We start from the raw sequence: 23653 nt of genomic DNA, 5'->3' as shown, positions 1-23653 counted from the left end.
GCAAACTAGTCAAGAGTAAATCAAAAAGCAAATCTTCGACTAAGGTATCTTTGAAGGAGTTTGTAAATCAGGTGGATCAACTATCTACTGATGATATGCCTAATGTACTTCCCCGCCGGTCTACACGCATTCGAGGCCCCCTCAAATCTCTTTCACTTGGAGATTTTGTGGGACCGTGGCAAGGGCCCTCAAATGTAAACAAGAGGGGATTGAGGGACGCAGATTCGGAGGATAGCTCAATTGAGTGTGATTGTGATCTTGGTACAACACAGTTTCGCTGGACTGTGGAAATGCAAGCCTCACCTGAACAATCACCAAAGCAGCATCAAACACCTAATGCATGGAACACACCAACTAGAGTGCTAACTGATGTTGAGCAGTGGCCAAAATTGACCACTGTGTCCCCATTGGTGGCAAACGAAATGATGTTGTCAAATAAATTTGGCTCACTTAGTGCTGATCAAAGGAAAGAAGTAATGGGTTCCAAGCAACGAGAGAGTGATAAGCCCGTGCAAGCTTGTCGAAATGAGGATTCGGTTGATCAACATATGGAAGATGGTAGTGAAGGTCTGGATACACTTGCTATATCAGGTAAACCTCTACAAGTTGGGAGCTCTTTAATTAAAGAAGAGATTAACAAGGTGTCAAAATTGAAGTATAAAATAGGTGCCCATAAGATTGAGAACCAAGTAGATGGCATTTACAATGTCCCTATTGAGATCTCAAAAAAAGGCTTTTCTCATTGGGAAAATGCTTTGGTTGGATACTTCATTGATAAAAGATTCTCTTTCCATTATGTGAAAACTTGGGCGGAGAAACTTTGGGGAAATTTGCTTGAGGACGTTGTCTCCATTGACAATGGTTTTTTTATTTTTAAAGTAAAAAGTGAAGAGGCTATGGACACAATCTTGGAAGATGGCCCCTATTATGTTGGGGCTAGATTGATTGTTATTAAAAAATGGCAACCTGGACTAAAACTAACGAAGTGTGAATTTTCAAGTGTGCCATTGTGGGTGAAGTTGTACAATGTTCCTTTGGAACTTTGGAGTGAAGAGGGTTTGGGTTACATAGCTAGCATCTTGGGAACTCCTCTTTATTTGGATGAGCCAACTTTCAAGAGAAGCAGACTTACGTTTGCGAGAATTTGTATTGAAGTGCCAGCAAATAAAGAGATCCCTAAGTCTTTCAAAATAAATCTTGGTTATGGTGACCCATATGTGATTCAAGTTGAGGTACCATGGAAGCCCCAAAGGTGTGATGGTTGTAAGACTTTTGGCCATACCACTAATTTGTGCCCTCAAAAGCCAAAGTCTTTGAACCCTCCCTCCTTCAAACATGAGTGGAGAGTCAAGGATACAAACACAAATTCCGACTAAATGGGAAGTGGTGAAGAAAAAGGGGAGAGATGGTGGGCAAGGTTCAACGCCATTGATCAACAAAGAGAGAGAGACGCAGTCTTCTATCCCCTCAACATCTAATGCCTTTGATGTCCTTGAATCGTGTGATATGGACGAGTTAGGAAATGGAGATTCAAGTCAAGAGTTGAGAAATAGAGGGAGTCCATCTCCAAGTGATCCTAGTTATGGGGAGACTTCAAAAGAGGATAACAGAAGAAAACTTAAAGCGAAACTTCATGACTTGAAGAATGCTAGAAGGAAATTCTGAATCCTTGTTTTGTTGGGAATGTTGTGCTTGTTTTCTACAAGCTCAGTTTGTTTTTTGATAGAGTAATTTATTTTGTTTATTTTTGTGCTCCCATCAAAAGCTGTATGTTGAACTTCATTGTATATTTTTCTTTTTTGGTTATAATATGACTTACTTATCCAAAAAAGGAATCCCACCTATTGGCTTTCCTACTTTCCACTCATCTCACATTGTAAGAAACTAGAAAACAATTACTTCTTTATCACTTTTATTTAAAGACTACCCCTGGCATACAGTGAGAATCCCTATTTATTTTGTTTAACAGCCCCCAAATTGGGTTACCTCTAAGATCAAAAAGCCTTAAACAGCAAGAAGGATAAAATAACCTTTTTATTGAACTCCACTCTGATGAGGCACAAGAAGAAGACCCTTTGAAGAGGACAGCAGTACCAATACCAAAAACGCCGTGCACTCCACTCAAAGAAAGGGATCTAAATGTTGGGTTATTTCTCTCTTTGGAAAGAAAAAACTGAGGAAATACTCTTGATGACTCAGGTTGGTAGCAAAACCAATTCAAAGCTTTTGCACTAGGGGGCACAGCAACCTGCAAATTCACAATCGCAACACAAAATTCCAGACCACACAGTGCCCTGCCATATGCATATAACTACCATATGTCCAGGGGCGGAACTACCTTATGTGGAGAGGATGCCAAGGCACCCCCCACTTTTCCAGTAACCCTCTTATGTATATTATATATAATGGCCTCGTTTGGTAGAGTTGTGAAAAAGTGATTATAGACTATAACTTAACAGATTATGGCTTATAGCTGTGAACATAAGTTGTTAACCTGTTTGATGCAGCTGTGGAATTATGGATTTAAGCAGCTGAGTAGTGTTTGGTTAATAAGCTGTAAAATAACTTTTTATTGTGTAATTGTCCTTTTTGCCCTTATATGATATAAAAATGATTATTTTGTCATTTTTTTCAGTTTTAATTTAAAAAAATTATCTCATTAATAAAGTTAATCTAATTAGTATTACAAAAATTATCATTTCATTAATAGTATCAATTAGTATAAAATTAATGGCTTAATTAGTATCAATTAATACTAAAATTATTAATAGTATCAATTAGTATAAAACTATTTCATTTTTTCATTATAAATTAATTAGTGTCAATTAATGGCTTAATTAGTATCATTACTTTTTTTTATTGAATTTATTAATTCATTACAATTAATATCAATTAATACCCATGTATTTATAATAATGTTGTGATGTCATTACATATTATTTTTCTTTATATTAAATTAATGGAGAAATTACTCATAAATCCCATTTTGATAAATGTTGCTCTAGTTAGTCCTGAATGTTTTTTATTAAACCATTTAGTCCTAAAAAACATCACAAACATCACTAAAAAACATCATAAGAAATCAACATCATAAAAACATCAATATCATCAACTACATCGTAAAACATCATCAAAACAACATCCTAAAACATCACAACATCATCAAAAAAAACATCGTAACAAGCATCATGAAAAATTACACATCAGATTCATTTAAACATAAACACCAAAAATCCATCCTACTACGTATTACATCAATTGGTATTAGAGCAAAAGCTCCAATCTCCTGTTCGCTCTTCCCCTTTCTCCCTCATCCACAATATAAAACAAGATTTGAGACCATAACTCTAGAAATTGTTGGAACCCTAACAGCAAACATCGTCGGCCTCAGTGTTTCAAAAAGCCCTAGGCGAACCTTCAACCTCCTCTGCACCAGCAATGGGTCAATCCGACTCCGTTCAATCCCAATCCAACGGCCATCAGGATTCCCTACCAATCATCTCCCCGCCTTTGATCGCTTTGTCGTCCTCGCCGTATTCGACTCCGATTCCAACTCCTCCGCCATCGAAATCCACTCTCTAACCCGATCAAACCCCTCAAATCTAACAGTACACACCATTGTGCATCGTCAACAGTATTTCAACCACTGTTGATGATGAATGATGATCGCTGGCCCTGATGTTGATGATGAATGATGATCGCTGGCCCTGATGTTGATGATGAATGTCGATCGCCATTACTGAAACCTTAATTTTGAATCCCTAATTTTCTCTCTCATCTTGATTTTGAAACCCTTTCTTTTTCTCTCTCAACCCAAATCCCAATTCTACGCTACCAACAGATCCAAATCCAATAGGCTTTGGCGTTGTGGTGGTGTTGATTGAAGCCCATAGACTGAGGATCTCGTTGATAATTAATTATATGATATCACCCATCTATGTGGATGTATATATATATATATATATCTGTATAATGAATTTGATGAATAATGATTGATCTTTGATGAATAATCTTAACGTTTAGTGGTTGTGTTTGATATTTGATGAATAATGTTTGATGTATAATGAATAATCGTAATGTTTAATGGTTGATGTTTGATGAATAATCTTGACGTTTGATAATGTTTGATGTTGGATGTATAATTCGAACGTTGATAATATGTTTTGATGTTTGACGAATAATGTTTGATGTTTGATGACGTTTGATAATGGTTGATGTTGGATGTATAATTCTAATGTTGATAATGTTTTCACCGAAATTATACGAATGATCCTGGCATTGGTAATGTTTGATGTTTGATAAATAATTCTGACGTTGTTAATGTTTGATGTTTGATGAATAATGTTTGACATAAAAAGGCATATAGTAAGCTTTTAGTAAAATAGGACCTATTAGTCCAACAAAAAACATTCGGGACTAAATGGTTTAACATTCCCAAATTTGGGATTTATTGGTGCTTTCCCCTAAATTAATTCTGTTTAATTTTGTGTAATGTTGTAATATCAATTTAAATTAATTCTGTTTTTATTATTATTTTTCATTACAATTAATTTTTTTTGAAATAAATTATTTTTCATTTTATTTTGAAAAGTAAATATTAATTATGAAAAGTAATTTTTTTAATTTTTTCATATTAAATATTAATTCTGTTTTTAATTTTTTCTTTTTTTTTCAATTTTTTTTTTCCTAGGGTTTCAACGCCACCGGCGAACAGTTGCCGGTGGCTAGGGTTTCAACGCAGATCAACACAGATCGCGATCACGACAGTGACGGCGACAAACAACGCAGATCCAGAGAAAGAGAGGGAGAGAGAGGGATGGCGGTTGTTAGGGTTTCAGATTGTAATCGCGATCGCAAAGAGAGAGAGAGAGAGAGAAAGAGCACGGAGCAGATCGTGATCGCGATGGCGGTGGCTAGGTTTTAGGTCGCAATCGCGATGGCAGTGGTGATGGGAGGTTCGTAAGAGAGAGAGAGAGAAGAGATAGCGGTTTGTCAGAGAGAGCTCTGGTTTGTTCGCCGGCAGCCCCCATTGTCAGATCGAGAGAGAGAGGGAGAGCTCACCGGAAATCGCGTCGGAAATCGCCTCTCAAGTTTTTGTCTCTCAAAGAAATGAACAGTGATTGAAATCGGGGGTTTATATATTGGTGTTTTGGTAATACTTGAAGTTGATGAGGGGCATTTAAACAATTTTACCCCTTCCTTCCTAGCTTGCCGTTTAAGCAGATTTAGAAAAGCACCCCCATAGCCACTTCAAGAAAAAGTTATTTTTTGACTTATAAAAAGCTATAATCTGTATTCTTAAGCTACACCAAACACAACAAAATAGCTTAAATTAAGCTAAAAGCTGAAATAAGCAGCTTATAAGTCCTACCAAACAGACCCAATGTATGTTTTAAGGAAAATTTACATTCTGGCATCCCTTATTTTTTTAGAAGAATTGTAAAGGTTCTTATTAATTTAGTAAGAAATTTTTATTCGTAAGAAATTTTTTAATTTTTTAATTTTTTTTTTTGTGTGTGACATTGTACTGTAAGCCCTACCCATTTTTTAATAACCCAATAAAATCAATGCAAGTGAATTGGGCTTTTAATATTCACCAATCAAACGATCTAGCTACTGTTCGATTAAAGTCTAATGATATGATAAAAAGCCTATTATTATAAAAAAAAACAACATGAAGCTCAATGTTTTACTGTCTAATGACTAGCCAAATCTTGTGTTTTAGCATTATGTAAATACATGTCTAATTTGACATAAGATGAAAAATAGTCTTTCAAGTTTTGAACACCCCCATTACAAAATCCTGTTTCAGCCCCTGCATATATCCATACCTACATATGTGTCTATCTACATGCATTCACTGCATTCAATCAAAAAAAACTGACAATTGGGTATTACTATTCAGTTGCAGTGCAAGCTGTACCTGAAATCTATACATCACACTATTGAAACGAGGAGGGTTCGATTTCAATTCATCAACAGCGTCTTTAATCATTTGCAGACCATGCTCGAGCATCAACGCCGGAGGCAGAGTACGCGTAATGCAGGTCTCCACAAGTAATTCAACGTCCTCATCTTCCAATAACTCAGTTTCTTTCACTGAACTTCGAATTATCTACAACAAAATTCAAAGAACACGCCAAATTAAGAATCAAAATGACAAAAATATAACGAAGAAGGTTTAATTTGAGATGGAAAACCTAGGATTTAGGTTTGTGACGGGGCGAAGAAGCGAGAGACGAGGGAAATTGAAATTTGAGATGGGGGTGAGAGAGAGGAAGGTGTGGGTGGGGAATTGGAGGGGAAATGGAGAGGAGAGAGAGGGAGTGTGTAATGGATTGAGTTTAATCATAGTAAGAAGGGTGGAGAGATTGTTGATGGGGTGTGAGAGTTTTGGGAATGCGGTTTAGGAAGTTTGAGTGTGCATGGATAAGGAATGGGGTTGAGGTTTTCATGGGAATGGCTGCCCATCCATACTAGCACGGCTGTGAAAATCCATCTTTTAATTATTTTTTAAAGAAAATTTATTAATTAATTTTGTCTACAGTCTATTTGAATTATGCATTAGTGTAAAAGTTAGTTTTAAATTGACTCAATTCAATCACTAACAAGACATTATTAAGAATAATAATTTTGTGGGTATTCAATATTTGTTGTTTATAAATTATTTTAATTATGATTCAATATAATAACTATTCTTACTAAATACCTTAGTTAAAAATCTTAGTGTGTCAATTTTCAGAAACCCACACAAAAATATATATATATATATAAAAATAATAATAAAATTAAAAAAAAAAAATACAAACAAACAAACCGTGGGCAAACAACCCACAGCTCCTACCAAACCCACCATCCTTTATAAAATTTAGGGAAGAACTTATGAAAATTAGAGAAAGTTTGCTCTTAGAAATTGGAGAAAGGAAATGGAATGTTTTTGAGGAAATAAAATAATGGAAAGAATGAGAGGGAGAGAGAGATGTCTTCAATATTTATATGCATGCAACCCTTCCTTGTGCATGCAAGCATCCGGTGAGAAAGAAAAAAAAAAAAAAAAAAAAAAAAGAAGAAGAAGAGAGAAATCCCCAAAGCCACCAAGCTTGGTGTTAGGAGAGGAAGAAAAGTAGGAGATTAAAGAAGCCAAAATTCTCAACCATTTTGTCACTCTATTACTAAGTAAGAAAACCCTCTCAACCCTCTCATTTTTTTTTATAATTGAAATTTTTCCGATTATGTACATTTGATACATTGTCTGAAACTGTGTTGAGAATAATCTGTCTTGAATCTGCCAGCATGTTACCCGAATTTTTAGACAATTTTATACTCAGAATTTCGAGATGATTTCTTCTACAAAGTTGTTGATAATGATGTCTAGTTTATCCAGGAATTTTTGGAAACAATTTTTGAGCTTTCTACGAATTTATACAAATTTTTAACTAAACCTGAAACTGTGTTGAGAATACTCTGTCTTGAATCTGCCAGCATGTTACCCGAATTTTTAGACAATTTTATTCTCAGAATTTCGAGATGATTTCTTCTACAAAGTTGTTGATAATGATGTCTAGTTTATCCAGAAATTTTTGAAAACAATTTTTGAGCTTTCTACGAATTTATACAAAATTTTAACTAAATCTGAAACTGTGTTGAGAATAATCTGTCTTGAATCTGCCAGCATGTTACCCGAATTTTTAGACAATTTTATACTCAGAATTTCGAGATAATTTCTTCTACAAAGTTGTTGATAATGATGTCTAGTTTATCCAGAAATTTTTGGAAACAATTTTTGAGCTTTCTACGAATTTATACAAATTTTTAACTAAATCTGAAACTGTGTTGAGAATAATCTGTCTTGAATCTGCCAGCATGTTACCCGAATTTTTAGACAATTTTATACTCAGAATTTCGAGATGATTTCTTCTACAAAGTTGTTGATAATGATGTCTAGTTTATCCAGAAATTTTTGGAAACAATTTTCGAGCTTTCTACGAATTTATACAAATTTCTAACGGAATCTGAAACTGTGAGACAGATTTTACCATGTATTTGAAAATTTATTTAAAATTCTATACTAAGCCAAATCTGGTAATTTCTAACTAGAAGATGAAATTTGAGAAGTCTAGTTTCATAATAAATTCTTAGATTATGGGTTTGATCTATAAATTTAAGCATGGGATTAATATAATGAAATGTGACAAATCTGTGTCATAAACACCCTTGGAATTTGTTTAGAATTATTTATAAGTTATTTTTGGAAAAAGCTTTCTGAAAAATAACCATAACATGTTTATTTAGTATCATGTAGATTGATATGAATTTTAAAGTTGTATAAGTAATGTATTTATAATTTTATTTGCAAGATATATACTCTGAAAATTTTTCTGGACAGAATAAAATCACCACTTTAATATTATGCTAGTCTAATTTTTTAAATCAAAAATTTGTGCATGTGTGTGTTTAGGGTTTAATTCTTGTATCTAAGTTATTATTTCATACCATGGTTTAAATAAATTGCTTATTTACATTCTGTACTTTTATTTAGTATTGTGTGACACATGCAATATTTTATGATTGGGAATTTTAATGAGTTGGTATAACATTATTTGTGATTAAAAATTTGAAATTATTTGTGATTAATATCAAAATTAACTGAAATGATTAACGGCATATACAAAGTTAACAATTGACGGTTAATACCAGTTGTTCGGAGTGAGTCTTGGTTTAAAGACTGTACGGAATTAAGGGTTGACCGTTAACACCGGTTGTTCAGGGTGAGCACTGGTTTTGAGAATTCTCACGTAAATTGTGTTGCGAAACTCTAAGATGGCACGGGACTTATTTGAACCCTTTTCGGTATTCGGTTTTGGAATAAGGGTGGATGTGCAGGTGGCACACAGGGAGGTTGCTTACCCCTGGCAGACCGTTTCCTTGGGGCAAACCACGGATGCCACTACTTGGGTATATAACTCCGGACGTGGGCATCCCTGGTAGTTACGGTTGGTAACACTTAAATATTTGACCAAGGGAGGGTTTCAAATTAACCGTTGCCATGCTTAGTGGTTGGTAAGTTAAATCTCTTTGGTGAGATTTCGAGTGTCACCTAAATTATTAAAATTACTGAAACTATTCTAATGGTTGTAATTTCTGTGTATAATTATATTGTTATCTCATGTTTAGAATATTATTATTTGTCTCTTAAAAAGAATGGTAGGTTGGTTACGTTTTCTTACTGTGTTGCAAAACTCATGGCATATATTTCGTTGCCCTGGCGTTTCATGCCAGATTATGTTGAAGAAGGGACTGAGGCTGAAATTGGAACTGCTGCCAGTATCGAACCTTGGCTGACTTAGAGTCAATATTTTGTCAGAATAAAATCCTGTTATCCCTTGTATTAGGATTAAACTATGTTGTGACGTTGTGTGTGAACTTGTAGTTTTATTCTGTCGTTGGACTTTCGCTTTGTAAGAACTTAAAAGTTCCTAACTAGTAGTTAAAATTTTATCTAGCAAGTTATTGTTATTTAAATCTTATGACGTTTCAAAAAAAAAAAAAAAAAATTGGGGCGTCACAGCGTGGTATCAGAGCCTAGGTTTGAACCTTTGGGCCATGGATAGTAGTTTATTATTTTTACAATTAAGAAAACCTTAAGTTAATTTGTAATTCTCGGTGACCTAACTAAGTTAGAACCTTTTTATTTGTAGGATGCCAGGGTCATCAAACATTAACTCTAACGAGGAAAATTCAGTGGAAAAAACTATGACATAGAATCCGACCCAAGTGAAGACGTGGAAATGCCTATAGAAGACTATGTATCTGAGCCTGAGCTTGACCTTGAACCTGATCCTGAACTTGAGCCTGAACCTGAGTCTGAAGAAGTTGAAGAAGTTGAAGAAGTTGTACCAATATACAACCCCCCGGAGGTTATTGTGATTGAGTCAGACACTGAGGATGAGTCTATGGAAGGCAATACCGAGGGGAACCCTGGAGATATAGGAGCCACGTTTGAGGGTTGGGATATGCAAAACGGGTTGTAGATTGGCTCTTTTGTATATGTCAGACTTTATCCCCTCGGAGGTTGTGCTTGGAAAAATGAGAGTTGGGTGGGCACCTATATCGGACCTATCCAGATTCTAAGACAAGAGACTCCCTGGGTATATCAACTAGGCCCCTTTCCGGACGGTTTCACTGAAAGAGTGGGCGACCTTTTTGACTTTTGGACCCTTCAGTATATCATGCCCGACACAAGCAGAATTGTGAGGAGAGATGGGTCAGTGGACTTCAGAGATTGGAGGACCTATCAGGAGGAGCCGGTGCTGCTGCTAGGGCATTGTGTGTGCGAAACTGCTATCTTCGTAAGGGTGCTATGTCGATTCATGGGAATTTTCCAAGCCACATGGGAGCCGGAAGCCCTGGTGTGGAGAGACTTTCCTTGGCTATTTTAAGGGGTCTTAAGGGGACTATAAACTAGGCTAACTGATTGTTTTGTATGCTCACATGTAAAAGAAATTGCCTAGTTTAGAATTGTGAGTGTAGGAGTTAACTCGGATTGTAGGGGCTATCTCTTGCCCGTAGTATGTTATTCTTTTCCTTTGTTCTATTTGTATTTTGCTAATTGTAGCTTATCTAATCTAATTAATGAAGTTTTTTTTTTTTTACTGTCTTTGCACATAAGTATAATAATAATACTGATAATAAATAAGTGAATAAATCACAAGAAAATCCCGTCATGCAGAATGGCTGGACGAACAAGAAATAATAACAACGGTAATGGCGATGGAGTGCCTGATGGCGATGTCGCTCGAATTATACGCGCGATTGCTAATAGGGTAGGCAATATACCACCCCGCAACCAAGATCAAAACAAATCGGAGATGATAGCAAAGTTTGAAAAGCTACGTCCCCACAAATTCCTTGGTGGATCAAACCCCCATGAAGCTGAAGCTTGGTTAAGACAAATTAAGAAGTTGCTAGATACTTCCGACATCCGAAATGAACAAGATAGAGTGACTATAGCGGCATTTCAAATGGAAGGGGAAGCAGATCATTGGTGGGAAATGATCAAAAGTACTCGACAAGTAGAGACATTAACTTGGAGACAGTTCGAAGACCTGTTCATGGAAAAGTATTTTCCTAACTCGCTAAGACAAGAAATGATTCAAGAGTTCCTTCAACTGAAACAAGGAAAAATGTCAGTCGCTCAATATGCGAATCGTTTTGAAGCTCTTTCACGGTATGCTTCAGCCATAGTAGCAAATGAAGGGGATAAGGTTAGGCGATTTGAATGGGGTTTGGACACAGACATTAGAGGAAAATTGATCGCAGTACAACTCTCCACTTATGCCCAAATGGTGGATCGAGCTTTAATTGTGGAACGAGAGTTAGCCGATTCTGAACGCATTCAAAATCAGCGATCAAGGAACAACAACCAACCACGCGGAGGAGGCCCAGTCCGCAACACCAGAAACCATCCTGCGCCAGCACCTTATGCCGGAGGGATGCAGCAGCAACAAAGACAGAATCGAGGAAACCAGCAAGGAGGAAACTTTGTAAGTGAGTGGGAAGGAAGATGTTTCGAATGTGGTCAACAGGGGCATCGTCGAAGTGAGTGTCCTCAAGGAGAGAAGTATTTTATGGATCAGCGAGGGGCACAACCATACAACAAATGCCAACCAGGGCAAGGTTCTAAGCCTACTCAACATGCCCAGACCAACAAGGGGCAGCCTCAAGCCTCTAAGAATGCAGGCCGACCAAGAACACAACCACAAGGAGCTGGAAATGGAAAGAAACCGGGAGAGACTAACCAACAGGCAGTAGGAAGAATGTATGCTCTCCAAAAAGAAGAAGATGTTGATAACCCATCAGTAATTCAAGGTATGTTAATCCTTATGAATTCTTGGGTTAAAGTATTATTTGATTCTGGAGCTTCGCATTCTTTTATATCCACTGCATGTGTGACAAGTTTGGGTTTAAAGCCAGAAGCGTTAGAGATAGCTATGAGTGTCGCTTCACCCTTAGGAGGTCAAACCCGAGTAAATCTAGTATGTAAATCTTGCGAGCTAGAAATCTCCGGTTCACATTTGATCTGTGATCTAAGAGTTATGGATATGTCGGATTTTGACGTCATCCTAGGAATAGACTGGTTGTCAGTTCATCGAGCCATTATTGATTGTTACTGTAAGACAGTGACAGCATCCTCCCTTAACGGCACGAAAGTCCAATTTAAAGGGGATAGACAAGATTCTCTAACTCCAACGTATCGCAAGTCGCGATGGCATGATCAACTAACTGGATGGTTGGCGAGCCTAATTTTGGAAGGCGAAAATCGAGAGGATCCAGGATTACCCTATGTGGTGTGCGAGTACGCTGACGTTTTTCCTGACGAATTACCAGGATTACCTCCAAAACGAGATGTAGATTTCACGATTGAGCTTCAACCCGGGACTTCACCGATTTCAATAGCACCACATCGTATGGCGCCAGCTGAACTTCGAGAATTGAAGGAGCAGTTGCAAGAACTGTTGAGTAAGAAGTTCATCAGACCAAGTACGTCCCCTTGGGGAGCGCCAGCATTATTCGCAAAGAAGAAGGATGGGACCTTAAGATTGTGCATCGATTATCGACAACTAAATCGAGCCACCATTAAAAATCGATATCCCTTACCCAGAATTGATGACTTGTTTGATCAATTAAGAGGTTCAAAATGTTTTTCCAAAATTGACCTTAGGTCGGGATACCACCAACTTCGTGTTAGAGGAGAAGATATACCCAAAACTGCATTTCGAACCCGTTATGGCCACTATGAGTTTGTGGTAATGCCATTTGGTTTGACAAATGCTCCTGGGGTATTCATGAGTTTAATGAACAAAATCTTTACCCCCTATTTGGACCAATTTGTGGTAGTATTCATTGATGATATTTTGATATACTCACGATCGGAGGAAGACCACGAGCAACATCTGAGGACCGTTTTGCAAATTCTAAGAGAAAACCAATTGTATGCTAAAGCTAGCAAATGTGAATTTTGGCTAAAGGAAGTAAAGTTCTTAGGTCATGTTGTATCTGAATCAGGGATATCAGTGGATCCCGCTAAAGTAGAAGCAGTGATGGGGTGGAAACAACCTAAGAATACGTTTGAGATTCGTAGTTTCTTGGGATTAGCAGGTTATTATAGGAGATTCATTCAGGATTTCTCCAAATTAGCCAAGCCGATGACACGCCTAACGCAAAAAGGAGTAAAGTTTGAATGGAACGAGGCGTGTGAATAGTCATTTCAAGAACTCAAGAAGAGACTGACAATCGCTCCTATATTAGTCATACCCGAACGTGACGTTGGGTACACTGTTTATTGTGATGCCTCTAAGGAAGGGTTAGGTAGTGTGTTAATGCAAAACGGGAAGGTAGTAGCTTACGGATCAAGACAATTGAAGAATCATGAGAAAAATTATCCTACTCACGATCTGGAGTTGGCAGCTGTGGTCTATGCACTTAAGACTTGGCGACATTACCTTTATGGCGAAAAATTTGAGATATTTACCGATCACAAAAGCTTGAAGCACTTGTTCACACAAAGAGATTTGAACATGAGGCAGAGACGCTGGATGGAGTACCTTGAAGATTACCAATTCACCATATCTTATCATCCCGGGAAGGCTAATGTTGTAGCAGATGCACTAAGTCGAAAGACAAGAGAGATTGTAGCCAACATATCAATTAAAGAATGGGAAATGGTAAGCACTGTGAATGAGTTTAAGTTACAACCAGAGACTCAGAATGGGAGGGGTAGGTTGTTTACAATAGTTACAACACCCCAACTTCTTACCAAAGTGTTGGAAGCCCAAAGGTTTGATCAGGAGACCGACTCCATCAAGGCCCGATTAGTGTCCGGGGAATCTTCACCAGATTGGACGCTCCATCAAGATGGTAGTTTAAGGTATTTAGGTAGAATTTTTGTGCCAAACATCGAACAATTAAGAGAGGAAGTACTTAAAGAATTTCACCATTCGGTTTTTGCGGTTCATCCGGGAGGAAATAAGATGTACCAGGATCATAAGCGACAGTATTGGTGGAGTGGAATGAAGAAGGACGTTGCTCAATTCGTATCTAAGTGCTTGACGTGTCAGCAAGTGAAGGCAGAACATCAAAGGCCAGCAGGGAAACTCCAACCTTTACCAATACCTAAGTGGAAATGGGAACACATAACAATGGATTTTGTAACGGGATTACCCCGATCGCCGCAAGGCCATGATGCAATTTGGGTGGTGGTTGATCGATTAACTAAGACGGCACATTTCCTACCAATAGGACCAACAGGCACACTCGAATCTTTAAGTCGATTATTTATTCGAGAAATCATTAGATTGCACGGAGTACCAGTGTCAATAGTGTCAGATCGTGATTCTCGTTTTACGTCACAGTTCTGGCAAAGTCTGCAAAAGGCCTTGGGTACAGAGTTGTGTTTTAGTACAGCTTTTCATCCTCAGACTGACGGTCAATCGGAAAGAACAATTCAGACTTTAGAAGACATGCTTCGAGCTTGTGTGATGGACTTTAAAGGTAGTTGGGAGAAATATTTACCACTAGTCGAATTCTCTTACAATAACAGTTTTCAAGCAAGTATTGGTATGGTACCGTATGAAGCTTTGTACGGACGGCCTTGCCGATCACCAATATGTTGGACAGAAGTCGGAGAAGCACCTCTTTTAGGGCCAGAGTTAGTTCAGGAAACTACCGAGAAGGTGAAACTAATTAGGCAAAGGCTTGAGACCGCTCAGAGTAGGCAGAAAAGCTATGCAGATCAAAGGAGAAGACCTTTAGCATTCAAAGTTGGAGATCATGTGTTTCTGAAAATACAGCCTCGCCGAGGAGTTGTTCGTTTCGGAAAGAAGGGAAAGTTGTCACCTCGCTTCATAGGGCCTTTCGAAATTTTGGACAAAATAGGAGAAGTGGCGTACCGTTTGGCTCTACCGCCTCAACTAGCTGGAGTGCATAATGTTTTCCACGTCTCTATGCTACGGAAATACGAGCCACACCCTTCTCACATCATCAATTGGGAGGAAATTAATCTTGATGAAGACGTGACATTTGAAGAAAAGCCTGTCAAGATTTTAGATCGTCGCGAGAAGAAATTACGAGGCAAAACTATACCATTGGTTCGAGTTCTCTGGGGACATCGTGGGACGGAAGAGTCAACGTGGGAGCGAGAAGATATGATACGTATCAATTACCCTCAACTATTCGAGTCTAAAGGTACGAATTAATTTCGAGGACGAAATTTTCTTTTAGGAGGGTAGATTGTGAAAACCCATCTTTTAATTATTCTTTAAAGAAAATTTATTAATTAATTTTGTCTACAGTCTATCTGAATTATGCATTAGTGTAAAAGTTAGTTTTAAATTGACTCAATTCAATCACTAACAAGACATTATTAAGAATAATAATTTTGTGGGTGTTCAATATTTGTTGTTTATAAATTATTTTAATTATGATTCAATATAATAACTATTCTTACTAAATACCTTAGTTAAAAATCTTAGTGTGTCAATTTTCAGAAATCCACACAAAATATATATATATATATATAAATAATAATAAAATTAAAAATAAAAAAAAATACAAACAAACAAATTGTGGGCAAACAACCCACAGCTCCTACCAAACCCACCATCCTTTATAAAATTTAGGGAAGAACTTATGAAAATTAGAGAAAGTTTGCTCTTAGAAATTGGAGAAAGGAAATTGAATATTTTTGAGGAAATAAAATAATGGAAAGAATGAGAGGGAGAGAGAGATGTCTTCAATATTTATATGCATGCAACCCTTCCTTGTGCATGCAAGCATCCGGTGAGAAAGAAAAAAAAAAAAAAAAAAAAAAAAGAAGAAGAAGAGAGAAATCCCCAAAGCCACCAAGCTTGGTGTTAGGAGAGGAAGAAAAGTAGGAGATTAAAGAAGCCAAAATTCTCAACCATTTTGTCACTCTATTACTAAGTAAGAAAACCCTCTCAACCCTCTCATTTTTTTTTATAATTGAAATTTTTCCGATTATGTACATTTGATACATTGTCTGAAACTGTGTTGAGAATAATCTGTCTTGAATCTGCCAGCATGTTACCCGAATTTTTAGACAATTTTATACTCAGAATTTCGAGATGATTTCTTCTACAAAGTTGTTGATAATGATGTCTAGTTTATCCAGGAATTTTTGGAAACAATTTTTGAGCTTTCTACGAATTTATACAAATTTTTAACTAAACCTGAAACTGTGTTGAGAATACTCTGTCTTGAATCTGCCAGCATGTTACCCGAATTTTTAGACAATTTTATACTCAGAATTTTGAGATGATTTCTTCTACAAAGTTGTTGATAATGATGTCTAGTTTATCCAGAAATTTTTGGAAACACTTTTTGAGCTTTCTATGAATTTATACAAATTTTTAACTAAATCTAAAACTGTGTTGAGAATAATCTGTCTTGAATCTGCCAGCATGTTACCCGAATTTTTAGACAATTTTATACTCAGAATTTCGAGATAATTTCTTCTACAAAAGTTGTTGATAATGATGTCTAGTTTATCCAAAAATTTTTGGAAACAATTTTTGAGCTTTCTACGAATTTATACAAATTTTTAACTAAATCTTAAACTGTGTTGAGAATAATCTGTCTTGAATCTGCCAGCATGTTACCCGAATTTTTAGACAATTTTATACTTAGAATTTCGAGATAATTTATTCTACAAAGTTGTTGATAATGATGTCTAGTTTATCTAGAAATTTTTGGAAACAATTTTCGATCTTTCTACGAATTTATACAAATTTCTAACTGAATCTGAAACTGTGAGACAGATTTTACCATGTAGTTGAAAATTTATTTAAAATTCTATACTAAGCCAAATCTGGTAATTTCTAACTAGAAGATGAAATTTGAGAAGTCTAGTTTCATAATAAATTCTTAGATTATGGGTTTGATCTATAAATTTAAGCATGGGATTAATATAAGGAAATGTGACAAATCTGTGTCATAAACACCCTTGGAATTTGTTTAGAATTATTTATAAGTTATTTTTGGAAAAAGCTTTCTGAAAAATAACCATAACATGTTTATTTAGTATCATGTAGATTGATATGAATTTTAGAGTTGTATAAGTAATGTATTTATAATTTTATTTGCAAGATATATACTCTGAAAATTTTTCTGGACAGAATAAAATCACCACTTTAATATTATGCTAGTCTAATTTTGTAAATCAAAAATTTGTGCATGTGTGTGTTTAGGGTTTAATTCTTGTATCTAAGTTATTATTTCATACCATGGTTTAAATAAATTGCTTATTTACATTCTGTACTTTTATTTAGTATTGTGTGACACATGCAATATTTTATGATTGGGAATTTTAATGAGTTGGTATAACATTATTTGTGATTAAAAATTTGAAATTATTTGTGATTAATATCAAAATTAACTGAAATGATTAACGGCATATACAAAGTTAACAATTGACGGTTAATACCAGTTGTTCGGAGTGAGTCTTGGTTTAAAGACTGTACGGAATTAAGGGTTGACCGTTAACACCGGTTGTTCAGGGTGAGCCCTGGTTTTGAGAATTCTCACGTAAATTGTGTTGCGAAACTCTAAGATGGCACGGGACTTATTTGAACCCTTTTCGGTATTCGGTTTTGGAATAAAGGGTGGATGTGCAGGTGGCACACAGGGAGGTTGCTTACCCTTGGCAGACCTTTTCCTTGGGGCAGACCACGGATGCCACTACTTGGGTATATAACTCCGGACGTGGGCATCCCTGGTAGTTACGGTTGGTAACACTTAAATATTTGACCAAGGGAGGGTTTCAAATTAACCGTTGCCATGCTTAGTGGTTGGTAAGTTAAATCTCTTTGGTGAGATTTCGAGTGTCACCTAAATTATTAAAATTACTGAAACTATTCTAATGGTTGTAATTTCTGTGTATAATTATATTGTTATCTCATGTTTAGAATATTATTATTTGTCTCTTAAAAAGAATGGTAGGTTGGTTACGTTTTCTTACTGTGTTGCAAAACTCATGGCATATATTTTGTTGCCCTGGCGTTTCATGCCAGATTATGTTGAAGAAGGGACTGAGGCTGAAATTGGAACTGCTGCCAGTATCGAACCTTGGCTGACTTAGAGTCAATATTTTGTCAGAATAAAATCCTGTTATCCCTTGTATTAGGATTAAACTATGTTGTGACGTTGTGTGTGAACTTGTAGTTTTATTCTGTCGTTAGACTTTGGCTTTGTAAGAACTTAAAAGTTCCTAACTAGTAGTTAAAATTTTATCTAGCAAGTTATTGTTATTTAAATCTTATGACGTTTCAAAAAAAAAAAATAAATAATTTTGGGGCGTCACAGCGTGGTATCAGAGCCTAGGTTTGAACCTTTGGGCCATGGGTAGTAGTTTATTATTTTTACAATTAAGAAAACCTTAAGTTAATTTGTAATTCTCGGTGACCTAACTAAGTTAGAACCTTTTTATTTGTAGGATGCCAGGGTCATCAGACATTAACTCTAACGAGGAAAATTCAGTGGAAAACTATGACATAGAATCCGACCCAAGTGAAGACGTGGAAATGCCTATAGAAGACTATGTATCTGAGCCTGAGCTTGACCTTGAACCTAATCCTGAACTTGAGCCTGAACCTGAGTCTGAAGAAGTTGAAGAAGTTGTACCAATATACAACCCCCCGGAGGTTATTGTGATTGAGTCAGACACTGAGGATGAGTCTATGGAACGCAATACCGAGGGGAACCCTGGAGATATAGGAGCCACGTTTGAGGGTTAGGATGTGCAAAACGGGTTGCAGATTGGCTCTTTTGTATATGTCAGACTTTATCCCCTCGGAGGTTGTGCTTGGAAAAATGAGAGTTGGGTGGGCACCTATATCGGACCTATCCAGATTCTAAGACAAGAGACTCCCTAGGTATATCAACTAGGCCCCTTTCCGGACGGTTTCACCGAAAGAGTGGGCGACCTTTTTGACTTTTGGAACCTTCAGTATATCATGCCCGACCCAAGCAGAATTGTGAGGAGAGATGGGTCAGTGGACTTCAGAGATTGGAGGAACTATCGGGAGGAGCCGGTGCTGCTGCTAGGGCATTGTGTGTGCGAAACTGCTATCTTCGTAAGGGTGCTATGGCGATTCATGGGACTTTTCCAAGCCACATGGGAGCCAGAAGCCCTGGTGTGGAGAGACTTTCCTTGGCTATTTTAAGGGGTCTTAAGGGGACTATAAACTAGGCTAACTGATTGTTTTGTATGCTCACATGTAAAAGAAATTGCCTAGTTTAGAATTGTGAGTGTAGGAGTTAACTCAGATTGTAGGGGCTATCTCTTGCCCGTAGTATGTTATTCTTTTCCTTTGTTCTATTTGTATTTTGCTAATTGTAGCTTATCTAATCTAATTAATGAAGTTTTTTTTTTTTTACTGTCTTTGCACATAAGTATAATAATAATACTGATAATAAATAAGTGAATAAATCACAAGAAAATCCCGTCATGCAGAATGGCTGGACGAACAAGAAATAATAACAACGGTAATGGCGATGGAGTGCCTGATGGCGATGTCGCTCGAATTATACGCGCGATTGCTAATAGGGTAGGCAATATACCACCCCGCAACCAAGATCAAAACAAATCAGAGATGATAGCAAAGTTTGAAAAGCTACGTCCCCACAAATTCCTTGGTGGATCAAACCCCCATGAAGCTGAAGCTTGGTTAAGACAAATTAAGAAGTTGCTAGATACTTCCGACATCCGAAATGAACAAGATAGAGTGACTATAGCGGCATTTCAAATGGAAGGGGAAGCAGATCATTGGTGGGAAATGATCAAAAGTACTCGACAAGTAGAGACATTAACTTGGAGACAGTTCGAAGACCTGTTCATGGAAAAGTATTTTCCTAACTCGCTAAGACAAGAAATGATTCAAGAGTTCCTTCAACTGAAACAAGGAAAAATGTCAGTCGCTCAATATGCGAATCGTTTTGAAGCTCTTTCACGGTATGCTTCAGCCATAGTAGCAAATGAAGGGGATAAGGTTAGGCGATTTGAATGGGGTTTGGACACAGACATTAGAGGAAAATTGATCGCAGTACAACTCTCCACTTATGCCCAAATGGTGGATCGAGCTTTAATTGTGGAACGAGAGTTAGCCGATTCTGAACGCATTCGAAATCAGCGATCAAGGAACAACAACCAACCACGCGGAGGAGGCCCAGTCCGCAACACCAGAAACCATCCTGCGCCAGCACCTTATGCCGGAGGGATGCAGCAGCAACAAAGACAGAATCGAGGAAACCAGCAAGGAGGAAACTTTGTAAGTGAGTGGGAAGGAAGATGTTTCGAATGTGGTCAACAGGGGCATCGTCGAAGTGAGTGTCCTCAAGGAGAGAAGTATTTTATGGATCAGCGAGGGGCACAACCATACAACAAATGCCAACCAGGGCAAGGTTCTAAGCCTACTCAACATGCCCAGACCAACAAGGGGCAGCCTCAAGCCTCTAAGAATGCAGGCCGACCAAGAACACAACCACAAGGAGCTGGAAATGGAAAGAAACCGGGAGAGACTAACCAACAGGCAGTAGGAAGAATGTATGCTCTCCAAGAAGAAGAAGATGTTGATAACCCATCAGTAATTCAAGGTATGTTAATCCTTATGAATTCTTGGGTTAAAGTATTATTTGATTCTGGAGCTTCGCATTCTTTTATATCCACTGCATGTGTGACAAGTTTGGGTTTAAAGCCAGAAGCGTTAGAGATAGCTATGAGTGTCGCTTCACCCTTAGGAGGTCAAACCCGAGTAAATCTAGTATGTAAATCTTGCGAGCTAGAAATCTCCGGTTCACATTTGATCTGTGATCTAAGAGTTATGGATATGTCGGATTTTGACGTCATCCTAGGAATAGACTGGTTGTCAGTTCATCGAGCCATTATTGATTGTTACTGTAAGACAGTGACAGCATCCTCCCTTAACGGCACGAAAGTCCAATTTAAAGGGGATAGACAAGATTCTCTAACTCCAACGTGTCGCAAGTCGCGATGGCATGATCAACTAACTGGATGGTTGGCGAGCCTAATTTTGGAAGGCGAAAATCGAGAGGATCCAGGATTACCCTATGTGGTGTGCGAGTACGCTGACGTTTTTCCTGACGAATTACCAGGATTACCTCCAAAACGAGATGTAGATTTCACGATTGAGCTTCAACCCGGGACTTCACCGATTTCAATAGCACCACATCGTATGGCGCCAGCTGAACTTCGAGAATTGAAGGAGCAGTTGCAAGAACTGTTGAGTAAGAAGTTCATCAGACCAAGTACGTCCCCTTGGGGAGCGCCAGCATTATTCGCAAAGAAGAAGGATGGGACCTTAAGATTGTGCATCGATTATCGACAACTAAATCGAGCCACCATTAAAAATCGATATCCCTTACCCAGAATTGATGACTTGTTTGATCAATTAAGAGGTTCAAAATGTTTTTCCAAAATTGACCTTAGGTCGGGATACCACCAACTTCGTGTTAGAGGAGAAGATATACCCAAAACTGCATTTCGAACCCGTTATGGCCACTATGAGTTTGTGGTAATGCCATTTGGTTTGACAAATGCTCCTGGGGTATTCATGAGTTTAATGAACAAAATCTTTACCCCCTATTTGGACCAATTTGTGGTAGTATTCATTGATGATATTTTGATATACTCACGATCGGAGGAAGACCACGAGCAACATCTGAGGACCGTTTTGCAAATTCTAAGAGAAAACCAATTGTATGCTAAAGCTAGCAAATGTGAATTTTGGCTAAAGGAAGTAAAGTTCTTAGGTCATGTTGTATCTGAATCAGGGATATCAGTGGATCCCGCTAAAGTAGAAGCAGTGATGGGGTGGAAACAACCTAAGAATACGTTTGAGATTCGTAGTTTCTTGGGATTAGCAGGTTATTATAGGAGATTCATTCAGGATTTCTCCAAATTAGCCAAGCCGATGACACGCCTAACGCAAAAAGGAGTAAAGTTTGAATGGAACGAGGCGTGTGAATAGTCATTTCAAGAACTCAAGAAGAGACTGACAATCGCTCCTATATTAGTCATACCCGAACGTGACGTTGGGTACACTGTTTATTGTGATGCCTCTAAGGAAGGGTTAGGTAGTGTGTTAATGCAAAACGGGAAGGTAGTAGCTTACGGATCAAGACAATTGAAGAATCATGAGAAAAATTATCCTACTCACGATCTGGAGTTGGCAGTTGTGGTCTATGCACTTAAGACTTGGCGACATTACCTTTATGGTGAAAAATTTGAGATATTTACCGATCACAAAAGCTTGAAGTACTTGTTCACACAAAGAGATTTGAACATGAGGCAGAGACGCTGGATGGAGTACCTTGAAGATTACCAATTCACCATATCTTATCATCCCGGGAAGGCTAATGTTGTAGCAGATGCACTAAGTCGAAAGACAAGAGAGATTGTAGCCAACATATCAATTAAAGAATGGGAAATGGTAAGCACTGTGAATGAGTTTAAGTTACAACCAGAGACTCAGAATGGGAGGGGTAGGTTGTTTACAATAGTTACAACACCCCAACTTCTTACCAAAGTGTTGGAAGCCCAAAGGTTTGATCAGGAGACCGACTCCATCAAGGCCCGATTAGTGTCCGGGGAATCTTCACCAGATTGGACGCTCCATCAAGATGGTAGTTTAAGGTATTTAGGTAGAATTTTTGTGCCAAACATCGAACAATTAAGAGAGGAAGTACTTAAAGAATTTCACCATTCGGTTTTTGCGGTTCATCCGGGAGGAAATAAGATGTACCAGGATCTTAAGCGACAGTATTGGTGGAGTGGAATGAAGAAGGACGTTGCTCAATTCGTATCTAAGTGCTTGACGTGTCAGCAAGTGAAGGCAGAACATCAAAGGCCGGCACGGAAACTCCAACCTTTACCAATACCTAAGTGGAAATGGGAACACATAACAATGGATTTTGTAACGGGATTACCCCGATCGCTGCAAGGCCATGATGCAATTTGGGTGGTGGTTGATCGATTAACTAAGACGGCACATTTCCTACCAATAGGACCAACAGGCACACTCGAATCTTTAAGTCGATTATTTATTCGAGAAATCATTAGCTTGCACGGAGTACCAGTGTCAATAGTGTCAGATCGTGATTCTCGTTTTACGTCACAGTTCTGGCAAAGTCTGCAAAAGGCCTTGGGTAAAGAGTTGTGTTTTAGTACAGCTTTTCACCCTCAAACTGACGGTCAATCGGAAAGAACAATTCAGACTTTAGAAGACATGCTTCGAGCTTGTGTGATGGACTTTAAAGGTAGTTGGGAGAAATATTTACCACTAGTCGAATTCTCTTACAATAACAGTTTTCAAGCAAGTATTGGTATGGTACCGTATGAAGCTTTGTACGGACGGCCTTGCCGATCACCAATATGTTGGACAGAAGTCGGAGAAGCACCTCTTTTAGGGCCAGAGTTAGTTCAGGAAACTACCGAGAAGGTGAAACTAATTAGGCAAAGGCTTGAGACCGCTCAGAGTAGGCAGAAAAGCTATGCAGATCAAAGGAGAAGACCTTTAGCATTTAAAGTTGGAGATCATGTGTTTCTGAAAATACAGCCTCG

At 37.8% G+C, this 23653-nt stretch overlaps 2 protein-coding genes across 4 annotated transcripts in view; one reads left to right on the top strand and one right to left on the bottom strand.

Moving 5' to 3' along the window:
• Window positions 1–6346, bottom strand: part of LOC114282620 (protein PHYLLO, chloroplastic-like) — a 330809-nt gene extending 324463 nt beyond the window's left edge. For 2 of the 3 annotated variants that reach the window (XM_082892728.1, XM_082892729.1), the window contains exons 1-3: window positions 6201–6346; window positions 5924–6115; window positions 2031–2248 (exon numbers count right to left, since the gene is read on the bottom strand). The gene's annotated coding sequence lies outside the window, so the exon portion shown is untranslated. The remainder of the gene's footprint in view (window positions 1–2030; window positions 2249–5923; window positions 6116–6200) is intronic. The other variant, XM_082892730.1, reaches the window with a different exon arrangement.
• Window positions 6347–19529: 13183 nt separating this feature from the next.
• LOC145800821 (uncharacterized) lies at window positions 19530–23242 on the top strand. Its single transcript, XM_082890567.1, has 4 exons — window positions 19530–21339; window positions 21697–21925; window positions 22343–22575; window positions 23211–23242. The coding sequence occupies exons 1-4, from the start codon at window positions 19530–19532 to the stop codon at window positions 23240–23242; spliced, it is 2304 nt and encodes a 767-aa protein (XP_082746693.1).
• The last annotated feature ends 411 nt before the right edge of the window (window positions 23243–23653 follow it).

The sequence above is a fragment of the Camellia sinensis genome, chromosome 10, assembly GCF_055761805.1.
Source record: "Camellia sinensis isolate YWXY chromosome 10, ASM5576180v1, whole genome shotgun sequence".
NCBI lineage: Eukaryota > Viridiplantae > Streptophyta > Magnoliopsida > Ericales > Theaceae > Camellia > Camellia sinensis.
This window is presented reverse-complemented; position numbering and strand designations above follow the sequence as displayed.